The sequence below is a fragment of the Arachis hypogaea genome, chromosome 16, assembly GCF_003086295.3.
Source record: "Arachis hypogaea cultivar Tifrunner chromosome 16, arahy.Tifrunner.gnm2.J5K5, whole genome shotgun sequence".
NCBI lineage: Eukaryota > Viridiplantae > Streptophyta > Magnoliopsida > Fabales > Fabaceae > Arachis > Arachis hypogaea.
The window spans coordinates 139366310-139390642 of NC_092051.1; the positions used below are offsets into that span (position 1 = coordinate 139366310).

The following is a 24333-nucleotide window of genomic DNA, read 5'->3' on the forward strand; positions in this document are numbered from 1 at the left end:
ATATGTAAAAATAAAATAACCCTACCAACAATAAATCCGATGATAGTGGCTGTAGGGTCTCTTTAACGTGGTGGTGACAGAGACGGTAGTGATGGCGGCGTGAACGATAGCCACGGTGGAGGATGCAACGGGGACAGCAACAGCAGCAGAATCGATGAGATGTGTAGCGACTACTTCAATGGGTATTTCAGGCGGCAGCAATGACGACGACGAGCTCCCGGCGGTGGCGACAGTGACGATTCGACGGAGAGAGAGAGAGAGAGAGAGAGAGAGAGAGAGAGAGAGAGAGAGAGAGAGAGAGAGAGAGAGAGAGAGAGAGAGAGAGAGTGTGTGTGTGTGTGTGTGTGTGTGTTTCGAACAAGTGAAGGGGGAGGGGTTCTGTGTTTGAATTTTAACCCAATTTTACCATTGGATTTTTCCGACGGTAAATCACCAAAACGACGCGTTTCTTTAAATCGTTATACCGGCAGAATATCCGACAGTAACATTAGCACTGTTGAGTTATATTTTCGCACCAATAATTACCATCGGCTTTAGCAACGGAAAATCTCTTCCGATGGTAATCTTTTATGGCGACAAATTTCTCCTCCTTTCCATCGAAAAATCTGACAGTAAATCCGCCGATACAAGTCGACGCTCAATCCGACGGTAATTCTGAAGGTACTCAACGTTTTTCTTGTAGTGACATAAAAAATGCGAGTGTACAAAAATATAACACGAAATCATATGTATTTTTACAAATAAACTACCATTTATACCTATGAACTTTGCGAATACGGACAAAAGTACCCATCAAATAAAAAAACTAATGTTGTACCCATATCATGGGTTTCGTGTGACAAAAATACCAAAATCCTAATTTTTATTGACTTCTTAATAAAATTTTCAAATTACCCCCATCTTTTATCTTCTACCCCAAAATTTAAACTTTCACAACAACCCTCACCACCACCAGCACCTTCCTTACTACTACCTCCCCTCCTCTCTCCACAAAATCTCATTTTCTTGTGGTCGGTTACGCACTCTGCTCCAGTCTCTCCACTATCATCAACAAGTATGCTATCACCCAATTCAACCACCCCGACCTCTTAACTGCACTCCAGTACCTCACTTTCGCTCTCGGCATCTACCTTCTCGACAAATTGGGGTTCCTCTACCACGACCCCTTCATTGTTGACACCGCCAAGCACTTCTTTCCCGCCACACTCGTCTTCTTCCTCTCGTCATCTTCACCAACACCAACCTCCTCCGCCGCGTCGATGTCGACACCTTCATCGTCTTCCAATCTCTCACTCTTCTCCTCGTCGCCCTTGTGGATACCGTCTTCCACCACTTGCCTTGCCCCTCCAAGTTCACATTTTTCTCCCGCGTTGTTATCCTTGCTGGCACCGAGGTATGTCGCCATTGATTCCGCTTTTACCTTTACTATTTATTTTTGGGTTTTTGCTTATCTTATCACAATCACTACTTAGATAGTTTACGTCAAGCACATGATCATGAATTTAGGATTGAACTCTTGGAGTTTTGTTTTGTACAACAATTTGTTCTCTTTTATGATTGCGCCCTTGTTCTGATTTCTTACCGGTGAGAATCTTGAGGTTTTCAATGATTTGAGATCTGGTTCCAGGTTTTTGTTTGATCCCAATGCTCTTATAATTTTGATTAGTTACTTACAGCTTAGCTCACAACTGCTCAGAGAAAACCTCCAAAAAAAAGGAATGATGGTGTTAAAGGGAGATGATGGTGGTGCTGGTGGTGTTGATGGTGAGTGGTGGTAGTGAAGAGGGAAAGGGGAGACGGTGGTAATAATCAGGGAAAGTGTTGGTGGTGATGAGGGTTGTGAAAGTTTGAGATTTAGAAAAGATAATGGGAGTAATTTAGAAATTTTATTAAAAAGTCAACAAAAAATTATGATTTGGGTACTTTTGTCATACCAAACCCATTGTTTTTTGGTACAACATTAGTTTCTTTATTTAATGGATATTTTTGTCAACATTCACAAAGTTTATGGGTACAAATGATAGTTTATTCTATTTTTATATATACACACGTGTTGTGTTCTATACATTTTAAATATAAATCCCCTAATTCAAACATATATTTTATGCCAATAATTGTTTTGATAGTTTTTTTTTTCCCTCATACATAGCATGGTTGAAAACTACATCATTAAATAAAAAGAAGTCAAAGCTGATATTGTGCAAAAAAATAAAAATCTTCATTATGCATTCATTCAAACAGAAATTTCATCACCCTTTTATATCATATTAATTTTTGACTTTTTATCTTAAAAATTCCTTATTTACTAATTTATTTAAAAAAAATAATTTTTGCTTATTATTTCATAATTTTATTGGCAATCTAACTTTACAAGTTCGGATTGTGAAATTAAGATAGAAACCAATTTCACGGTCACTATGAAAAATTGGTCATGACATTAATCAAACACATTAACACAATTTTCGCATTCGCTGCATGTCTTGGAAATAAAGGCGTTAACGAAATTTCGCAGTCAGAAAAAGTGAAATAGAACAATATAAGGTTTCCCAATTTTGCACGTAGTGCCTGTGAAATAGCAAGAGATCAAGGAAAAAAAAAATGACTGGCCTACAAATACTAAATCCTAATTTCTAAATAATTCATTCGTTAATTCTAATGTATTCTCAAGCTCAAATTCTAGTGAACATATAGTTGTGTTTATCCAAATAAAACTATTATATGTAAAGATGATAGTGCATGTCTTGTATGCAATTATTCCATTATTATGCTTACTTGGTGGTTGTAATATTTGATAAAGCTTAAAAGTTTTATTCTAATGTATATCGAAATAATTGGAATTGAACACATAAGTAGAATATCAATTTCTTTCATTGGATGACAGCTAGTGTCCGATATAAAGGAGCGTGATATCCAACAAGTAATAGAGCTTTATATTAAGTTTGTGGATATGGATGGTACTTCTTTGGGGTGACAACATATAGGGTTGCCAACTCGATTCGCAGTGGGTAGGATAGGGTGCGGATATGGTTTTCGTGCGGGTCAAGTAGAGTGCGGGTTGTGTCTCAACTCTATCCAACCAACTCGCACCCTATATATGTATATGTTATATACTTATATAAAAATATATTTTAAGTGGATGTTGAACTAAAGATCTCTCACTAAATGCAAAAGATCTCTAGTCATTAAAAGAAGATCATTAATTGATAATTTAATATTTTTTTTACATAAAAATCAATTTTATTTGAAATTATCATCAAGTTATATAATAATGTTACATCTTTTTTCGTAACCCGCAATTAGGTTGGATATCCGCGGGTTAAGAACGGGTAGGGTTAGGGTTGAGATATTCTCAACCCGCAGGTAAGGTTAAAATTGGCTCAAAACCCTACCATATCCTATCCATTGCTACCCCTATACTTCTTCATTATCGTTCCACCAAGTTTTACCGTTGGGCCCATGTGTAGGACCAAAGAGTTCATTCCTTAAAATCCTAGCAAAACATCATACCCACATCTCAAATATAACACATATTTTATAAAAATTAGGTACTATGAGCTCTAATGTCATGTCAAACCTGAAAGCAGATGCAAGAAAGATGTCAAAAATCTGCTTAAGGTCAGGACTTTATCTTCTTGCCTTGCTTGCCACCAGTCTGAAAGCCTAATTCGCAGCTCTCTAAATCATTCCGAAATAAGTTTGAGGTAGGGGTCTAGCTCAGCTCTAAGCCTAGGATAGGACCACCTTGTCAAGGATCCAACTTCTTTCTATTTGAGTATAATGAGAACGGAGTCTCAGTAAGCCGGGCAAAAACCCACCCTCTAGTCCTAAAGTCAAGGCTTTTTCCAGATTCATCTCATTTTTCAAGCTTTAGGAGAAATTTCTAATGGAACGTAAGAATGAAATGCTTAAACATGATGCTTTTGAAGGAAGTGAGAGTTGAACCCACAACCTCTCTTATGTAATGATATACAATAAGTGAACAACCACTACACTAGTTAGTTAATTTAGTAATTTAGTGCATTAGTTTGTTATTTTTTATGTTATTAATATATATATAAAATTTGAAATGATTGAATTTTATATTTACTTTGAAAAAAGTTGATATTTATGCGGGTAGAATAGGGTAGGATTTAGAACTTTAGAATGCGAATAAAGTTAGGATTGAGAGATTCTCAACTCATGGATAAGATATAGTAAAATTTAAATAAAATTTTCAACCCGCGAGTAGAGTTAGAATATGCTCCAAACCCTACCCTACCCTACCCATTGCCAGCCCTAACTCCAAGTAAGGCAAAGAGTGAGTCTAAACTATCTTCGATAATGACAGCACAAGGACACAAAGTTCGTCCTAACCCAGCTTTATTCCTTCATCACGAATTATCTTACCACCACTGTCGCCACTCCCTAATCATTTTCAAGTTCCAATGACTACTCGATATTCGACCTTAATGCTCTCTATGCAAGAGAACCCGATGCCTTTTGGGCCAGGAGTCCTCAGGTCATCGGTGTTCTTAGTCTCGAGCCAAGCCAAGGAGAAAAATTTTAGGGTGATTTTTTTATCTGCAACACATTGAAACCATATAACTAAATACATGGTTTTTCACCATGAAAAAACATAAAAAGAAACAATTAACCAGAACGGACTCGTTGTACCCGTGAGCACCAAGTTCACATCCAAACATTCTGTTTTTGGATATACATATCAAGTGACGCCCCCACAGAGACCATTGCTCCAATTGGCAGAACCGAAGCTTCAACAATACAACACATAAGAAGCAAGACTCTATACAATTTATAGAATCAAGTTATGATAACTATACAGACCGAGCAAAAATCGTTTGGAATAGCATTACCCATTACAAGGATTACAGGCTATCAAAAAGGGAATTGAACGACCAATTATACAATCAAATCAAACGTATATACAAAAGCATCCCAAGACAAAATTTGTGTTTCTAGCAATCAAACTACAGATGTCAGAATATCTTCTCTCTAGAGTCAACTTCCAAGGCAATTTGCCATGTTTCAGGAATACAACAGTTCGAATTATTAATCGCACAGCGAAGGCCAACCTTGATGACCTCTCCAAATCGCATCGGAAGATGTATTATGATAAATCTGCACGGAACAATTATCACTTTTCCTATGGCTCCAAGTTCTTTATACTAAACTCTAAATCTAAATATTCCAGATTCAACAAAGTACAGATGGTACCAAGAAAAAGTACCAGCAAAAAGAATCCGATTTGATCTAAATCAAAACCGGACAGGAACTCAGTATTCCCTGCCAAAGTTCCTTATCAACTGTTGAGTATTCATACCCCATTTCTTTTACCAGAAAATTCAAAAGAAAACTATGGTCTGGCCGCCAACCCACAGGAGAGAACTCCAAGTTTCCAGTCACAAGTAAACAGGCTTAACATCATTAGCCCCAAAGCTTGTGCTACACTGTGGACATTTGCGGTGTCGACTCCCAGATACTTTCTGGATACATGTACCGCAAAACAAGTGGTAGCATTTTGTAATTACCACCTGACAAAAAAAAAAGGAAAAAGAAAGACAAGTTTAGTAAAACACAAACCAAAATACAAAAAACTAATGTGTATTCAATAGTTACTAGAGGAAATTCTAGTGTTTTCTAACTCCAAGAGTTCATATAATTCTCCCCTCTTCCTTTTGTAGCTAACTACTAACAATTTACCCCACATAATATCCCACCTTGTCCTTAAGGTCAGGACAGATGGACCTACTATAGTGGGCTGCTAATAAATTTTAGCAGCTGCTATCGTTTTCATGTCCATGTTGTACACATTAAATAACCCATTGACAACCCAAAAATCCTAAAACCTTTGTTCCTTTCAACATAGATAGACAAAAAATATTTAAATACTCTTGTACAAAATAAAGCTCCCATCCTCGAATATAAAGCCAAGGAGCGTCAAAGATGACTTCAATCAAGTATTTACCAGCTATAATAGGAGACTATTCTATCCAGCATGTTCACAAATTTTACCCAACATAATAGCTCACAATCCATTCAGAAAGAGGAAGAAAAACATGTACCTCTTTTGTCCGGTCTTGGCAGATACTGCATTTAACAATTTCCCGGTACTCTGCCAGTTCCTCTTGGAGTCTTTCAATCACCGAGCATCCTTCATTCTGTTCTTTAAGGCGCGAAAGCTTTCTCCTAGAAACCTCCAGCTCCTCCTCTATTCTTTTCTTGGAAAATCTAGAACAAGAATGAAATGGTGTATAGAAAGAGAAATTAATTAAAGCATTCCAATCAATCTGTCTAAAGCATACAAATACCGAAATATTTACATTATGAAATACCTTTCTTTCTCAAGTTCAACATGTAACTCCATACAAGTAACTCGACTACTACCAGATTTAGATTGCACCTCTGTAACTGTATCCTTAGCCTGTTGAGATGATCTTCTAACATCCAACAGCCTTCTATGAGTGTTTTCCAAAGTGACAGAACTTTGCATCTTATCCTCTATTAGTCTTTGAATTTGATCTGAACAAAATTTCAACTGCATAGGAACTAATAAGACATCAAGTCTAAATTCATATCTGAAATTCAGTTTATATCAAGATCTATGTACCTGGTCCTCAATTCTCGCAGCTTTTGAATCATATAAATTTCGGGTTACATTTGCTTGCTGGATCTCGTGTTGCATTACCCGCTTTTCCATGACCAAAGAATCTTGCTTTTGTCTTGCCCTTACACCTTCTAAAACAAGCTGCACCATAACAATATTAGCAGGCACCCAATGCAAGCCATGATTTCTTCATACATGCACTTACTAATATTAAGATAGAATAATAAAAGAAAAGATATCTAAACATTTTAATATTTTAAAACTAAAAGGAAAAACATGAGGGGGAGAGAAGTTAAGTTATGCTATGTGCATTGATATGAACATGGATGTCGGTTTGCTATTTTATTCGCAAATGTTGAATATATACAAACTAGTAGGACAAAATGGGTAAGATAGTGAACGATTTACAATGAATAGGACATCATCTTTTAATTTAGAAAGTATTGGCAAATGAAATTTACCATGTATTAATCTGTGACTGACAAGTTTTTTGATAGACAACATATTGAAGAAGTTTGTTCTGAACCTACAGATTTAAAGATTTAGAGTCAACATGTACCAGACTCGAATCTAATTTTTGACTTTCAGCTAGTTCAAAGTAAGCATTCAATGATCCATTTACTCAACAGTCAGCAACAAATCTCAACCCTTGAATTTTGGAATAAGATAAAATATGCACAACCAATTTTTTACTAGAGTAAGAACACCAACAATGCTTTTGTTCTTACTGGCATTGTCAGTATCCGTAACCAAACCATTTAGTGTACACAGATATCTAGTTATGTAGCGCCAGAGATAGGGCTTCAAATTTTGAGTTTTACATTTCTTGGGTCAGCTTTTTAGCTTCAAACTCTTCTCTGTTAGTAATTAGATATTTGGCCGATTAGTAATGAAACCCCATTATATTAATTATTATTATGCATCCAGCACTCAACAGACCTAAGTAAGTGCTCTTATTTGGCACATGCTAATCTTATCTTTGATGTAAAAAAACATTGCTTCAGCTGAATGAGAATAAGAGTTTCCTTTAGAGCCTCATCATTTATGGATCAAGTTATCAAGAGTATGGCTTTGACAAAAATAGATGAGATGCTAATACTGCCACCAAAGCTACTCATTCTAGCACCCAGGAATTCTACTATACTACTTAGGGTAGGTAATGGTTGGTTTAATTGTTGGAAGAACCATTGGGTCGGAAAGCACTCTAATCTATCATTTCCTCACCTTTATTGACTTCCATTACACAACTGACAACACTCCATTCCAACAGTGCAAAGGATTCCAATAATTCCTGGAGCCTCAGCCTCTTTCATAACTTCGATAAAAGAAAGTTCTCATAATTGTTGTTTCTTTTGAGCATCCTTGAGAAAGTGTCCCGCAACTTAAATAAGTGGTCTCTTGATCATTTTATATATGCAAATTCTATTCAGTTCCCAACTCATTCCCTTAATACAACCTATTTGTACATTGATAAACTCATTTTAAAGTCCAAGGCTCCCTCTGAAATCAAATATCTGTGGACAACTATGCATAAGAGAAATATTACCAATGATAATTTGCAATCTTGAAAGCCATAGAAGGCTATTTCCGATGTGATGTCTGTGTTATGTGGAAGCAAATCCAGAACCAATATTAGATTTGATTTGAACTGCCATCTGGTTGAATCTTTATGGAATATTTTTTTGATATCCTAGGTGAGTGTTCGGTCTGCATCAGTTTCCCATTGACTAGGTTCCCTGTGTTTGGGAGAAGGACAGAGGCCAAATCTGTGTCACAATGTTCAATTTACACCACTGTTTGGAATATTAGGTTGGGACATAATCCCTACATCTGAGTATCACAATTCAGACTGAGAAGTTCATCTCAGATTTACAGAATTTGTTTCTTCTTAACTTGATACTAGATCTATGGCAAGCTTTTGCTTGTATGGAGATAACAAACTAACCTTATTAAGTTATTATAATGTTGAAATTACATTTACATAAAACTACAACAGATTTCAAGACAGAAGAAAACCAAGTTACCTTAATATTGTAATCATCCCTCTCAGTAATCTGCTGCAGCATATGCTGGTTTTGAGTCTGTTTTTCATCATATGCTTGCCCAATAGACTGCAGAAAACTCATAGCACCAACAAGAGACCACGTTAACATTGTAAGAGCTAGACAAATTTGGAAACTGAATTCTAAGCAACCATTGTCCTATGCGCAGAGAATTCCATTCTACCACTGAGACAAAATAGCTGACCTCTATTTCAGACAAGTAGGCCTCATTTTCTCCATTTTTTGATCTTAATACAACAGACAGTTCAGACATCTCCCTGAAATAATAAAAATATTACAGATGAATGAGTAACCAGCTCTGAAATTCTAAAATATCAGAATAAAGAAATTTCAATAGAGCACAGAAACAGCTTTATAGAGCTCCTGTCAATGGCATTCACATGAAACATTTAATTCCACCCTACTGACATAAATAATAAGGAAATTCATCCAACTGATTGAAAAAAAAAATAAAAAAGAAAGCCTTAATCCTTGCAAAAGAATTCATTAAGAGAAGTTAGAAATTAGAAATGAAACATCAGAAGACAGAAAATAATTAAAAGGAAACAAATTGGCAAAATAGATAAATAAATATTCAGAGAATAGCAGATTTCAATAACTAATCAAATAAGAGATTAACTTTTTAGAATCTTCTAATTTCTGTCTCATGGCAGCTATCTCAGCTTCAGCAGCAGCCAGCCTTTGTTGAGATTTGGCCTCAGCTTCATTTGCTGTCTTAACACGCAGTTCTAAGCCATGCTCATCAAGAGAAGTTTTCAAACTTTGAATATTTGCCCATGCTCTGTATTCTGCCTCACGGGCTTCCATGATATCCCTGCAGACACAGATCAGTTAGTTTTCCACGTATTCTGTTACAAGCACTAATCAGACCAAGCATGCCAATAACCCACAATAAGAGGAAAGCTCACAAATTTTCACTGTTATGATGCAACCAAATATTGAACATAGTTGTGATGCATATGTTAATTTTTCCAAAAGAATTTAAATTAACATAAATAGTTTTTGAAATCATTCAGCAATGAGTCAATACAATTTGCAAGGCTTCAATGAAATCCAAGTTGACTTGATCTCTCCACTACAAGCCTGGAATTCTGACGTGCTCCAGGAATATCACCTACCTGTTCACTTCTGATGTGACTTCCGCCAATATGATTACCGAAACTTTACAAAGATAAAATGATAATCAACTGCATTATGTTTTTGTCCTCTTAGAGAATATGTATTTAATGCACAGTGTGCTTGCAAGTAGATTGTCAAACCACACCTTTAGACTGTGTTTGTGAGTTAAGCTTTTGGAGAAGGGAAGGATTTGAAATAACTTGTACTGAACCTCAAAATAAGCCCAATACATACAATGATACAATCATATCACAATATCTTGTGCGCTAAAAAAAATAAAATTTCTAACAGCTGCCTGCCTTTCCTTTTCATCTTGGTGGTCAATGAAGTCGCTTAATATCAAAAGCTGCTGTCAATGTGCCTGGTTAAGGGTTCAAAGGTCGGTTTTAAAAAAAGCACATTCATAGTGTCAAAGCACAAACCACTAGCAGCTAAGTGCTTTGACAATTTTCCAATGACATTCTAATTCTTTATGGAACATTCTCGAAATGTTTGGAAAGTTATTGTATTTCAAAATATTTTGTTAGAACTCTACGAAACCCACTTATGCGGCAATCTTAAGATCTGGGTCACATACATAAGAATAATGCAATAAAGAACCCCCCCACCCCCCAAAAAAACCACCAAGAGGGGGCGACCACTCCTACTCTGAAATCCCTAATAAATAATTCAAGGGACCCAAATCCTTGTTTTGAAATTAAGGTTATAGGGACCTCAACCCTTGAGTGCCAAATAGAGGTAACATGGCATGAGCATTTCACCATTCCATGCCCCATACCTCCCTCCATCCCTCTCCACGTTCAAGCAACAGAAAAAATCTCGCAATACCTCTATCACCCAGTCTTCTGTGCAGTTTTCTGCAGTTTGCTTTTGCAATCTGCTTGCCAACTCTCAAGTGGAGTCTGGCTGACTGGCTCACAACATTTTTTGATGGCTCATGTCCTCAACAGTCGCCAATGGCGAATCCAGAAATTTTATAAGAGGAGGGCCAAATTAAATACAAAATAAATTAAAATATAACATAACAAAAAGTCAACAAAATATAATTTATAATATATAGGTCAAAATTAATAATTATATTATATGGAAATCAACGTTCAACTACATACTTTAGGATTTTGGTATTTTTAAATTTGTTCTGCGATATTTCATATAACAAATTATTAATTTACCATCTGAAATAAATTTTGAAGCATTCTCTTTTTCAACATATACAATCATATAATCTGCTAAAAATTCGTCTTCCATCTTGTTTTAAAGTCTTGTTTTAATAATTTTTATTATACAAAAAGTCTATTCAGTTGTTACTGTTGTCATAAAAAGAGTCAAAACAAGAAATTTTTTTATAGTTGTTCCTTTTTTACATTAATCCAAACCTATTTTTTTCAATAACTTTTCAATTACTAATATATTTATACGCTTTTTATTGTTTTTTAAACCTATTTGTTAATTGCTACTAATATATTATAATACACATTATAATTTATACATATTAAGTTACTAACATAACATGTAAATTTTTTTTGTGTAATATACTAAAATATATTTAATCTATAATATATATATATTAATTATATAATAATAATAATAAACTAATAGTACTTATTTTTTTAAAAAAATTGGGGGGGACCATGGCCACCTTAGAGCCACCCTTAAATCCACCGCTGCCAATCACTGTTTGATGTCAGTCGATGGTAGTCATAAGTCGGCAATAATTGGAGAAACAAAGGGGGGCACAGAAGAATATTATAGGTGAGTGTACAAGCTTACCGATTGTGTATGAAGTAAGAGCATAAACCATTAACTAGGTCTAGTTAGGTGGTTGTGGTTTTCTTCTTCCAATTAAAAGTATGGTGAGCATATGAAAATTGTCAAATTACCCATGGGACCAATATCTCCATTGAGCGAAGGCATAGTCACCATCCAAACGGAATCACTTTGTGGGGTAGGGGGCATTTACTCCCCCATCCTAATCCCCATGGGGAAATCCCACATTCAGCCCTCTGTGAGGATTGACACAAATTTCTCCATGCACAGATCCCTACTGCCATCCCTAGTGCTAAACATATAGGTAATAATCCCATTTATCAAATGTTACGAGCATATAGACACATAAATTTGTTCCTTCTTTAGAACATGATAATCTCACATAATTTTATTACTTGTATTAATCATTTGTGTCATTCAATTTATTACAACTTAGAGAGATGCACTTGTTTCTGAAAATATTCATGCGCAAATTCTTCTCATAACGCTAAAACAAAGTTGACAAAAAGATATAAACCATATCAATCATAATAGACCATACAAATTCAAGTTGAGAATTTGAAGTCGAACCTTGAATCAATGGATTCACGTCTAAACATTTCCAGTATAAACTTCAAATCCCGCTCACTCTCTCTCAATTCTTCAACCTACATCAAAAGGAAAGGAAGATGCATTTTTACAAGAAAAGAAAATTGTTCACCTTACATATGTGATCCTATCCAATTTATATGACCTTGTGCATTTTGATGAACCATCTCACCAAAACCTAAAGCTACTAGCACATGAATGGAATTATATATTAACATGCCACCTCACACTAGTCTATAGGGCGAATGGCACTATATATAACTTCCCACCTACATTAGTAGTAAGATGACAGAATGGAACGAAATCAAAATTCAATACCATTTGGTTATTGAAACTACGATGCTATATCATCTCAACAGTTTATGATCTTGGATAAAGACAAGACTGGTTTTATATCTTAACCAATACATTTTTCATACACATCAAACTGATTATGTCCAAGGCAGAACTAACAATTTAATCTATATCTTGCATGTGATAATTCAAGTTAACAACCCTATTATTATAAAAGTGAAATGAAATGGGAATAAATAATACAAAGAACCAATAATGAGAATTAGCATGTCCTAATTTATTTTAATTTCCTTAGTAAACATGTTCCACATAGGACAATCTTGATAATGTATCCTGCACTATCCTGCACCCACTTTATGCATCTTATGGCCTGGTTGGTTTCTGTTTTCATTTTCCATGTTTCCTATTCTCCTTCAGAAAAATCTTTAAAATAGAAAACAATGAAAATAAAAAATGAAAATAGTAATGCTCCTATGTCTTCCAGCCCTGATAAAAGATTGTGGTCACTTGATACATCTGATCAGTATACTTGTGTAATCTTATTTCAAGTCTCTATCACAATCCTCAACAACACCACCTTTCCTTCCTCCTTTATAAACTCCCATATGGAAAATGGAAATCCAAATCTACCTCCAAAATCAAATCCTTTATATGCACAGTTGTGCTTAACAGAACTAATACCAATGACAATTTGCAGGTTAGGAGGCCACATGAGGCCATTACCCCTTATGTGCGCGTGTTGGGTTTGGATAAATTCAGAAATAGTCTCACGTGTTTTTGCACTGCCATTTGGCTGATTCTTTGTGGAATTCTTTGTTTGAGGCTTGCAGGTTCTGGGAGAAAGAAAGAGGCAAAATCTTAGTGGCAATGTGCAATAGATGTCACTATCTAGAGTATTTGGCTAGAGGCTATAGCGCAATTTACACATTTAATGATAGATACCCAGGAAGAGTTGTTTGGAATAGAACTAGGCATTGAGCATCTATCATGTAAAGCATATGGACTCTGTAGAGAACTGTCCCTCTCAGACGTGATCAGAGATTGTAAAGCCATAATTCACTGATGTTATGATTTTCTATGTATTCTTTTAGTTTGGGAGATTTCTTTTCCTCTGCTTCTTTGTATTCCTCTATATATTAATGATTTTTTTTTATCAATATATGTATTTGGTGCTCAATTTCTCTCGCTTTATCTTCTTGGAGTGATAGTGACGAGTGGGTCTTACTGTGAGATACTTTCACGTGTTTCATTTATTTTACTGCTACTTTCACCTTAATTTAGGTGCACCTCTGCTCACACCCATTAAGTATAAACTATTTAAAGCAATTGAGGTGTATAGAACTCTGATATTTATAACAGTCCACTCTTCGTACACATTCTGTTGGTTCTCAAGCCTAAGACATAGTAAATTTTAGTTAGTTCAGCAACACTCCCAAACAATCCTAGCTCAGACACACGTCCGGTCCCATTGACCCACTGATCAAACTATTCACCTAGGCCCCACTCCTCATTGCTCTTCTTAGATGTTAACTCGATGTAAATTTGTTGCAACTTCCCCAAATTACCTACCTTAATGCTACTTACAACTTTGGAATGTAACACTTGTTCTTAAGCCCTGTAAAATCCCCAATGGAAATCACCCATGCAAGCTGGAACTTATGCACAATAACTCCACGTTGTCAAGTTACCTCATAACAAGTCGGCCATTGGCTATATAAGCAAGTATTTTGCATCAAATAAACTCTGATGGATCTACCTAGATTATCTACTAAGAATTTGGCCATGCAAGGACATACTATCCTGTTTTTTTCTTTATTTGATAGATAAGGATATAGTTAGATGGGAAGAATCCTCAAATAGATACAAAAGAACCAGTTAATGTCTGAACAGATAAACCCACTAACAATTCATGCACCAGACTAGGCATTGTTGACTTCTCAGTATCTCACCAACCCTGAGTTAGCCAATATTTTTTGTTCATACAGTACATAAGCAAAGCACTTCCAGCAGTGGAGAAAAACATCTGCCAAAACCGTCAGCAATCTTTTTCATCATGGCTGTTAACTAGTCTAAACTACATAGGACCTGGTCTAGGTACCATGGCATAAACCCTAGTATAGCTTGCCGGACAACATGACTCACCAAATAGATACTTCCCTTGTAATGATTCATTCAAATAAGTTCTGAAGTTCTACCTCAGTTTTCTAAATTCGTCTTTTTTTTGCTTTAACTCTCCCTCTCACACACACATACATGCACACATTGTCTTCTACTTTCTAACCTTATGAAACACTTCGAACAAGAACTGGAAGAATACAATGTCATGTCAAGTAATTGCTCATTATAGAGCACAACCTGAATGAGACGAACTAAAGGACCACACAAACCAAAAGCAGCTAACATTCTTTTATATCAAGTATAAGTAACATACCACACCAAGCAGCCTCTTTATTTCAGCAGCTTGACCAGCAGCCCTAACAGTGAAAACATCACATTCCTTTACCTGTCATTATTAAAGAGGGCAGAAACATTTCAGGGCCCTTGATTTATGCAGCCAAAAAAGTGCAGTTCATAAATAAACTAAACCAACCTTCCTGTCAAGAATATTAGAAATAGACTGCACATCTGCACGCAGAGAATGGATATCTGAAGCTGATTCTTTATACTTGCTTAGTTGACTTTGCATAGATTCCATTTCCTCAGGAAATGAAGAAAGCAAAGATTTAAATTCTCCTATAACTTGATTCCTTCCTGAAGCAAATAGAAATTGATTACCATTTATGAACAATTAAACCACACAACAATAACATTGCATGCTTTATACAAAGGAAGTAGCCAAACCCGGTTCTCTTGCTTCCTCATGCAGTTTATTTTCAATCACATTTCTTTCATCTATCTTTTTCTGTATCTCAGACCGTAAATCAGCCACTCTAGAATCAGCAACTGACACTGATCTTTGAAAAATATCTGCTAAGTCATTTTTAATGTACCATTCCCTCTCCTTCCACACAAGATTGTCTTTCTCAACCTAGAGGCATAAGCAAAATGCAATAGAAACAAAAGGGGGCTATCATAAGAAGCACATCATACCTCATAGGACAATGTCAAAATATCTAAATCTAAATTAAATAAATAAGTAACGACCAGTTACAACCTGTAGTTTCTCGAATAAAGCCTGATACTCGTGAACTTCGGCTTTTGACTTTTCTATCTGATCTCTAACCAATTGGAAGCAATGGGAAGAAGTAATACAATCCAAATTCTTCAACGTGTTCTGATGAAATAATTCCAAGTCAAACATTGTAAGAGAATACATTTAAAACATAGCCTTGCAAAACATAACAGTAGGAAAATACCAAACACATCATAGGTACAAACAATAAACGCAACCTGTAGATCGCACAACTGCTGCAATATTCTTATTCTTTCCTCGTGAAGACCTTTCAGTTCCACTAATCGAGACGAACCTTGGTCCTGAGAAACTAAATAATTACGGTTTGATATCCCAAGAATTTTATAACAGGGCCAAAGAATTCAACAACATTACCAATAGGTCCTTCAGAGTAGATTCCATATCTTGCAAATCCTTTTGCTTGTCTCTGACTTTATCACTAGCAACATGCGCAGTTCCAACATTTAAGACAGGGAGAACTGCCCCCTTTGCTGAATCTCTCTCTGCTTTAAGAGTTAAAAGTTTGCTATTGCTTTCTTCCAGTTCTGCAAGAATGCGTTCAAGCTCCCCTAAACAAATAACAGCAAGACAAATAAATTGCATGTCATATCCCAACCTTGGCTGAATACAATAAAGGGTAAATTACAGTGAACCTCAGTTACTTTGAACCCCAAGACCTTGAAGTTTAGTGTAATTCTACACTCACCTCCCCTCTAGTTCTCCAGCTTACATTCACGACTCCATTTATATAGTGCCGTTAAGATTCTTTCCTAATAAAGTTCGATTTATTTCTCAAATGACAATTGTCAAGATTCATTTCTTAAGTATTGGAATAATTCTTTAATTTCTTCCCCACAAAATTACTTCTTTACCCTTTTTTTTCCAGGTGTCCTTTTCCTCAAATTTTCCATCTATTCTTCTATAAAACTACATCATACCAATGAACCAGGCAGTCCGATTTCCTTCTAAAAATTAAAAAAAAAAGGGCAGCCCCATTGATGTTTTAAAAAAGCGGTATGGCGGCGCCATAATGTTATGGCATGGCGGATTTCTTCCTTGCCGCCATACAGTGGTTACCGCAATGAGTTTTTCACGGACGGCGAAATGGCGACCGCAATTGCAGTGGCAACATGGCAGACCCGCAATAGAAATGGCGGAAATTGCAGGGTTTTTTTGGATTTTTGAAAAAATTGAGGATTATTTTGGTCATTTAGGAAACCCTAAAAGGTTACAACCACCTTCCTCAGCATCCTTTCTTCAGAAAACTGCCTCTTCCTCTCTGACGGTCCAAAAACTCTCTTCTCTCTCTCCCTCTCTGCTCCAGGCTGCTCTGCTGCCGGAAGAACCACCGGCAGCATGCCAGGCAGCACCGTCCAACTCCAGTTCCTCCTTCTCCGTCTTTCCTTTCTGCCGTTCTCTCTGTGTTCTGGCGAAGCCGTCGCTGACTCACTGCTCGCTGCCACTCGCCGCTGCTGCAAGCCACGGGTTCCCTCTCTCTCTGCTTCGTACCTTAGTTTCTGTTCCAGACTTCTGGTCTTCCTACCCTTTCTTACTTTCCCGTTTCCCCATTTATTTACATAAGTTCGGTGCTATAAATTATATTATAAACCTCTCTATTTCCATTTTTTTTTAAATTTACATAGGTTCAAGACAAGCCCGTGACTATAATGTCCCTGCCCCTGCCTCTTATATTCTATGGTGTATTATGACTGATGTTATGCTTATTTGTTTATTTTGCTACTGCATTTGCTGAATTAATTGGATGCCTTATGAGTAGAAAGTTGCTTAAATTGATTAGATTTTATAATTTATTACCTTTTGAGTTTTTCTGTGCATATACATGTATTTTTTTGGCAGTCCGCCATTTCCCACAAAGCGGATTTTTGGCTTGCCGCTATCCGCAATCAAAAACTATGAGCCCAATGCACAAACATCCCGCGTTAACGTAAGTCTGGGGATGGGCCATATCCAGAGGATGTAATGTAGACAGCCTAATCTGATAATTACATATCAATGGCTGCTTCCAAGTCTTAAACCCATGACCTTAGGTCACACGGAGGCAACTCAACCAATTTCCTTCTAATTGATAAAAACAGAAACAGAAGTTAAAAATAAAAACTAAACTCAACAATTACCCAACCATTCTTCCCTTAAAATAAAATTACTAACTTCAAAATATATTATTTTTGGTATAAAAGTTTATCCTGCCTCAATACCAAAGAAACTTAAATTAGATATGCAAGTAGAAAAAATAGATTCATATTTCCAGTAAAATAAATTAAATAATTCTTTCCTCAAGGAGCCGTAGAAGTTTAATTTTATTGTAATTTCCAAATGGCAAATATATCTCCATTTACTTAAACCACAAGCAATTTGCATTTACCTAAATGCGCATTTAAAAAAGCCTTCAGAAGTTTGGCCTAGCTCAGTTATATCCATGCCAAGACTAAGAGCTAGTTTGGATAGGTCCATAAGTAACTTTTTTTACCTTTTAACTTATGAAAAGTTATACTATTAATGTTTGGTACAATTTTCAAAACCAAATTGTAACTTTCTAAAAAGCTATTTAAGTGCTTATGGAGAAGCTAAAAAAAAGACTTCTCTTATAATAAAAAGCTTTTTATTACTCTTCTTTTAAAATAAGCACTTTTAAGACGGAAAAACCAAATACGAAATAACTTATTTATAAGCTATTTTTAGTATAAGTATTTATTGTTTACGCTCTTTTTTCAAAAGGAGCTTAATTAAGTTGCTCACCCAAACTGGGCCTAACACTCCATTAGTAAGCCCCAACAGACCACCAATGACCCAGCCTATATTCATCCCTAACAAGCACCACACATGTCCTACTTAAGAGCAATTCTTTATGATTTTCCTTATGAAGAAATTGGTTCTAACATTAAAGCAGCAATCTTGAGGCAGTGTGCTGCCTTTCACTCCATCAACACAATGTGTTGAATGAGTACAAGAGGACAAGAGTAACAGAAGTAGGAAAGGAAGAGTACAAGAGGACCACCGGATTAGTGAGTTTACACTGAAGTTGGGATAACTGAGAAATAGAGGAAGAAAAAGAAAGGTGTGCATGCCAACTTGAAGAACTTCACCCTCCCAAGTGTGCAGAAAAATGAGAGAAAAAGGCGAAAGAAGCAATTCACCATTATATCCCCAACAAAATCAATCATACAAAAATGGCAGTGTCCACACCAAATTTAGTTTCGCTTAAACAACTAATTTAAAACAACTTTTATTATTTTGGTTTCCGAAGAGTGTTCCTCGTCCCTATTACCAGGAAAGGGTTTAATCCCCTTTCAAGCATAGTCAAGCTTTCTCTCCCAACTGGTGCTCTCTCCAAGAGTAGAACTTGGGTTCTCCGTTCTCCTGGCGCTGTAGTGTGCAGCTACACCAGCACCCTTTCTTATTTCTTAGTAACATTGCTACAAAATAATTCTTAAATTTGTGTAATGATTTAAAAACTGAATTAAATGACATCTATTTTTTAGTACAATAAGGGCATATATGTCATTTTAACACCACATGTACTGTCTCTTCATTTTCACTTTCTTTCCTTTTCCTCAAAACACATAAAAAAGATGACATTTTTCCTTCCATGTATTGTTCCTTCATTCTCTCCTCACCTAAAGAAACCAAAATGGCACCCATGCCACCTCACCCACAAACCTGCTGTGTTTAGGTTTCTTTTTATGGCTTTCCTCCCGCATTGTCACTAAGGCCATTTCAGAAAATTGTAAATTTTCATTTCATTGTAAAGAAAGTATTAAATATTGCAACAATATTGAGTTTAACATTTTCTTCTACATTCGTTTGTTCTATTTTATGCACTTAAACAATATGATATTTTTCCTTAGTTACTGTCTTCCTTTAGTTGATTCTGCTGTAAAAGATAAAAAGAATTTACCTACCCCTATATATCATTGCATATGCAACTCAACAAAGTTCATCTTCGGACAATCATTTAGTCATGCTGTTCTCATTTTCGCTACCATAAACCAGAAGATATTTTCCCAGTACTTACTTTCTTCCTTTTGGTTCAAATTTCTATGGTCAAATACAAAAATTAAAATTGAAGGAAAAAAAAACAAAAAAAATTACCTAATCACACACCATTTATTCTTTATCTCTTAAATTAAGCCAATTATACGTTCTACAAGTATAACGACAACTGACAAATTGACCCACTCCATCCCCCAGACAACGACAGAAAAAATAAAACCAAAAACAACTTGAAATAAAGTGGAGATAAAAAATAAATATATATCATAACACAAGAATTTACCTTTCAATTTACAAAGTTCTGCTTTATTTTTGGCATCAAGATCTCTACGAGCTTGGAACTCACTTGCTAAAGACTTGTGCTTTAAATGCAATTCACTGAATGCTGACCTTAAATTTTTAACTTCCCCTTCTAAATCAGCGGAAAGCTTCTGCCTGTATGAAACTATAAACAGGCAATGTAACCAAGAAAGCTAAGAAACTGCTCCGACAGAATAAGCCTAATAAATAATAAATCACATACAAATATACTCATATCTTACCATCTCCTGGAAGCTTCTTCAGTACTGCAGTATGCAATCCATCCTTCAAACGCCAAAATTTATGAATAGTTGTAACAACGTTTTTCAAAATGCTTTGTTCTTTTTCGGAATTCAATTGTCTCTGCTCTTCCACCTGGTTTGCACAGTTGTAAGTGGAAGAGCTTTCAGTTGCACCAGTTTGCATCAGTCTGCTGAGAAAAACATCATGAACAGTTGATGGACTATCATCTGCAATGCAGATCAAATGACCTTGTTAACCAACCATTTCCAGCCACATACAGATGTCAATACAAATTCTGAAACTATAAATCTAATCCTAAAAAGAACTGAGATCTTAACAACTGGTAATACTACACCAGAGAACAACATTTTAAAAAAACATAAAACAAAATACCATGAACTACAAAGCACAAAATTTACACCCAAATAGTACACACCCCCTAGTAATGACAACAAAATTTACTTGAAAAGACCAAAAAAAAAAAGGAACTACCCTATAGACCAATGGTTGAGGTCAAGAACTTGCATGGTTTCTGAAAAGCTTTTGAGCTGCGTTTGGAAGGGAAACTGAGACTGAAAGACAGAGACCGACAACAAAGACTAAATTAAGTCTCTGAATTGTGTTTGGTGTAAAATGTACTGGACTCAGTTATGTCTCAATATCATGTTTGGTTTAAGATAAATATGAAGATTGAGGGATAGATTTAGAATTTGAATAATTAAATGAGAGTATTTCTGAAAAGAAATATTATTAAAGTTTTAGTCTTTGTCTCTAAAAATTTCAGTCCCCTGTATTCCTATTTTTTGGAGGTACTGAAGGGACTGAAATTTTGTGTTCCGGGACTGAAATTTTAGTTATAGTCTCTGATTACCAAACACAATAGTCAGTCCCAGTCCCAGTCCCCCAGTCTCAGTCATAGTCCCAGGACACAAATGCAGCTTGGTAGAATAATCAACTAGCCCAGTCAAGAAAATCTGTCACTTAGCAGGATAGTTGATTCTTAAAAGTAATCAGCAATAATATTTGATGTTTCAGCATTAAAGGCATAACAAAAAATTCATAATAACACCAATAACTTGCAAAACTTAGATGGACATGGCTGGAAAAGCTTGAACATGAGATATAGAATCCTTAATGGGAACTATTTGTGCACCTGCTTGGTGAAAGAATTAGTTGCTCTGTTTCCGGAAATGCAAAAGATTGATTGTGATTGGTATATTTAAAAAAATGAGTTTCAGTTAAGGAAACACTATAATTTCTTCAGTTTTAAGTGAGGGCAAAATTGGAACTTAAATAGATTAAGAGAATAGAAACCTAAGAAGTCTGAGTGAGGAAAAAATAGCAAACTCAGATTAAAAGGATCGAAAAGCAGATATTACTTAAGAGCATGTTTTGTGTAATGTCCGACGCCCCCCCACCCAAAAAAAAAAAAGAAAAGATTGTTGCCCTGAATGTTTGGTTTCACCTGTCACACTATGATACTTATAGATCATAATTATGAAGGCCAACAATTAGAACCCCAATAGAGTTGCATCCCACTTACATTTGCAATTTCGGATTAGTAATAAAAGTCTGAAATTGAAAGAGATGTATTATGTAACTATGCCTTTTAAAATAACTACTTCTATGAAAGAACTTGCTAGCAATCAATGGAACAACTTCGAATTTATTTTATAATCCTTTCTAGCAAAAAGGGAAACTACAGCTCGATAATAATGTAAACCAAAAATGAGTATTTTCAAAATACATGTGATTAAATGAATGACTACATGGCATTGTCTTGCAGCACAAAATCATATAAAAGAATAAGAAAGATCAAGTGACCTCACCGCTAGCAACGGCGGCGTATCTTGAATCCAAGTTGCAGATATACTCTCTCGAGCGTTCAGAACACGATGCCAAGTCATTAACCAGCTTTGTGCAGAAAGCGGATATTGCCCAGCAAGTGATTGTGATATAAATCATTAGACAAATTAAAGCATGGAATATTTGAACTTAAGGAGTAAAAAATGAAACACAAAATAAATTACCTGTTCCCAGTTTTTCTTAACCACTGTTAAAGCAGAGTCATATGACTGTTGCCTCTCCTTCATTTGAGAAAATTTATTCTCAAGAGCTGTATGCTCTAGCTTCTGTGTTTCTAATTTCTGCATAAGCTTTTGATTTTGAAACTGAAGTACAGCAATATCAAGCTGTAATAAGAGAGCCGTAAGTTCAATTAGAATTACCCATGCAGGTTATTACCTTAGTTCTTCCCATATGCAGGATTGTTAAATTCGATCTATATGAAGTACTAAATACAGTCCATAACAACATTTAAATAAAATCCAACAACGTAGTAACCTTTTCAGAATTCTAATCGTTATAGATAAGCACGAATTCATAAAGAGATAACAATCAGCATTTACACAGACACAACTTTCTCTTTTCATAATTATTCGGCAGTATACACGAATGATACTCAAGCAAACAAAGGAATCAAACAAATGATCATATAGCAATGTAAGTACTAACTCTGCAAATAAAGAGTAGCAGATCAATCCTCAGTTCTAGTGGAGAAGTTTTTTTCTTTTTTCATCTCAAAAGATAAGAAAAGAATTGGTAGGATCAAAAGAAAAGGCAACCTTTAAAACATATATCTTATATCCTTAGCATCCAAAAGCCAAAACAAGGGTATTGCAACCAATCAACAGAGTAAATTGGCAAGTGTAAACTGTAACTCTATTAGTCTATTAATTATTCATCAAAAGACAATCATGCGTGTCAAAAAGTAAAATAGGCAATGCAAATGGTTATAACTATTAAGCGTTTCCTATAATATAAAAGTAGTTTCAGTGTACATAGGTTCACACCACATACAAGTAGTTTCAAAAGAAGAAAACATATATTAAACTCTATGCCTAGCCAGTCAAATTCAAGCAACAAACATCAACTAAAATTACAAGGACAGCAAGGAAACTCAGGACCCGCCCCTGGGGCCGGGGCACCCGAAAGAAAAGAAAGGAAAAAAAGAAAATCCATGGAACATTATGAACTGCAAAATTTGAAGCACAAGCTTTAGATACACAAACAAATAAATAAAGATCATAATGGTTTCACCTTTTTGTCTTCAGAAATGGGCAAGAAGGGCAGCTTCTTGGCAGTAGCAGGTGCTGCCGTCGGTGACAGGGAGCTAAAGTGACGCCGTTTTCTGTCTGACTCACCCATGCTGCCCATTGAAAACATAAACACACACAAACCCTAGACACGCCCACTCACACCACTCACATCACACAGAATCCAATTAAACCTAATTCAAATCCTTCACATAGTGCGCCAGCAATTCCCAGATACAATCAGAAACTATAATTCCAAGACAAACACAAATTAAACAATCCTACAAAACCCTAATTCAAACCCCACCCAAACAAGGAGCATTCATAAAAAAAAGAAAATTAATAGATGAGTTTTTATAGCTGTCTATATATCTAACTCTCTACTTCGAGACCATGTTGTTGTAAGGAAGAAATCTAGGGTTTCAGTCTCCGCGTGTATTATTACTATTTCCCTCTTCTCTGTTGGTCCTTTCTCAATTAAGTTCTCTGCATAGCCATTTTCTTTCTCTCTGGAATGCGAAGGAGGAGAGAGAAAGTTAATGTTTTAAAGTATTTGTATTTTTCTGTGAAGAAATGGCATCGCGTGTAATTTCCATAGGAATTGAAGGATATTTTCGTAATTTCCTATACACGTCTAAACGGCATTTGTACAAAGTGCATGAACGTCGCCGGAGGGATTATTTGATTTGATTATTTGGGATATTCTAAGCTCTTAAAAACCAGACTTGTATCTTGAGTTAATATTTAAAATAATTTCTGAAATTTGGGGATAGATTTAATTTGACGCCTAAAATTTTAATTGATTCAATTTAAATTTTCAAATTTTAATAAGTGATTTATGTTAATTTTGCTGTTAATTTCTATTAACGGCACATTTATTTGAAACATTAAGTGACACGTGGATCTATATGTAACTTGATAAAATTTTGTTGACATAGAAAAAATTTGTTTAGACTTAATTTAGCCACTTTTAATGAACATAAAACTCTAATGAGTGTCAAATTCCCAAATTGATATTATTGTTTGGGTGTTGAAAAAGTTGATGAGGTGTACCAACCAAGGTTCCGAAAGCTACAA

At 35.6% G+C, this 24333-nt stretch overlaps 1 protein-coding gene and 1 pseudogene across 2 annotated transcripts; one reads left to right on the forward strand and one right to left on the reverse strand.

Moving 5' to 3' along the window:
* Positions 1-556: 556 nt before the first annotated feature.
* On the forward strand, positions 557-1778 carry LOC112757687 (GDP-fucose transporter 1-like; annotated as a pseudogene).
* Positions 1779-4873: 3095 nt separating this feature from the next.
* LOC112755293 (E3 ubiquitin-protein ligase BRE1-like 1) lies at positions 4874-23836 on the reverse strand. Of its 2 annotated transcripts, XR_003814963.2 has the most exons (20): positions 23261-23821; positions 22192-22353; positions 21991-22075; positions 20161-20388; positions 19902-20063; positions 15983-16176; positions 15826-15909; positions 15590-15709; positions 15277-15463; positions 15026-15186; positions 14867-14938; positions 12124-12200; positions 9287-9481; positions 8852-8924; positions 8629-8715; positions 6608-6745; positions 6333-6535; positions 6063-6228; positions 5228-5531; positions 4874-5118 (listed from the first exon to the last, which is right to left on the reverse strand). XR_003814963.2 is itself a non-coding variant. In XM_025803278.3 (19 exons), the coding sequence occupies exons 1-19, from the start codon at positions 23384-23386 to the stop codon at positions 5400-5402; spliced, it is 2652 nt and encodes an 883-aa protein (XP_025659063.1). In that variant the 5' UTR covers positions 23387-23836; the 3' UTR covers positions 4874-5399. The 2 variants fall into 2 exon arrangements, 1 of the variants encoding a protein (XP_025659063.1); XM_025803278.3 differs by having other exon boundaries at positions 4874-5531; positions 23261-23836.
* Between the last annotated feature and the right edge of the window lie 497 nt (positions 23837-24333).

Excerpts from the sequence above, each read along its gene's own strand:
- LOC112755293 (XM_025803278.3), bottom strand. The coding sequence starts at position 23,386 with ATGTTTTCAATGGGCAGCATGGGTGAGTCAGACAGAAAACGGCGTCAC. Across the intron at positions 22,076-22,191 it reads TTAAGAAAAACTGGGAACAG|CTGGTTAATGACTTGGCATC; the intron begins GTAATTTATTTT and ends TTCTGCACAAAG. Across the intron at positions 14,939-15,025 it reads CTAATATTCTTGACAGGAAG|GTAAAGGAATGTGATGTTTT; the intron begins GTTGGTTTAGTT and ends TAATAATGACAG.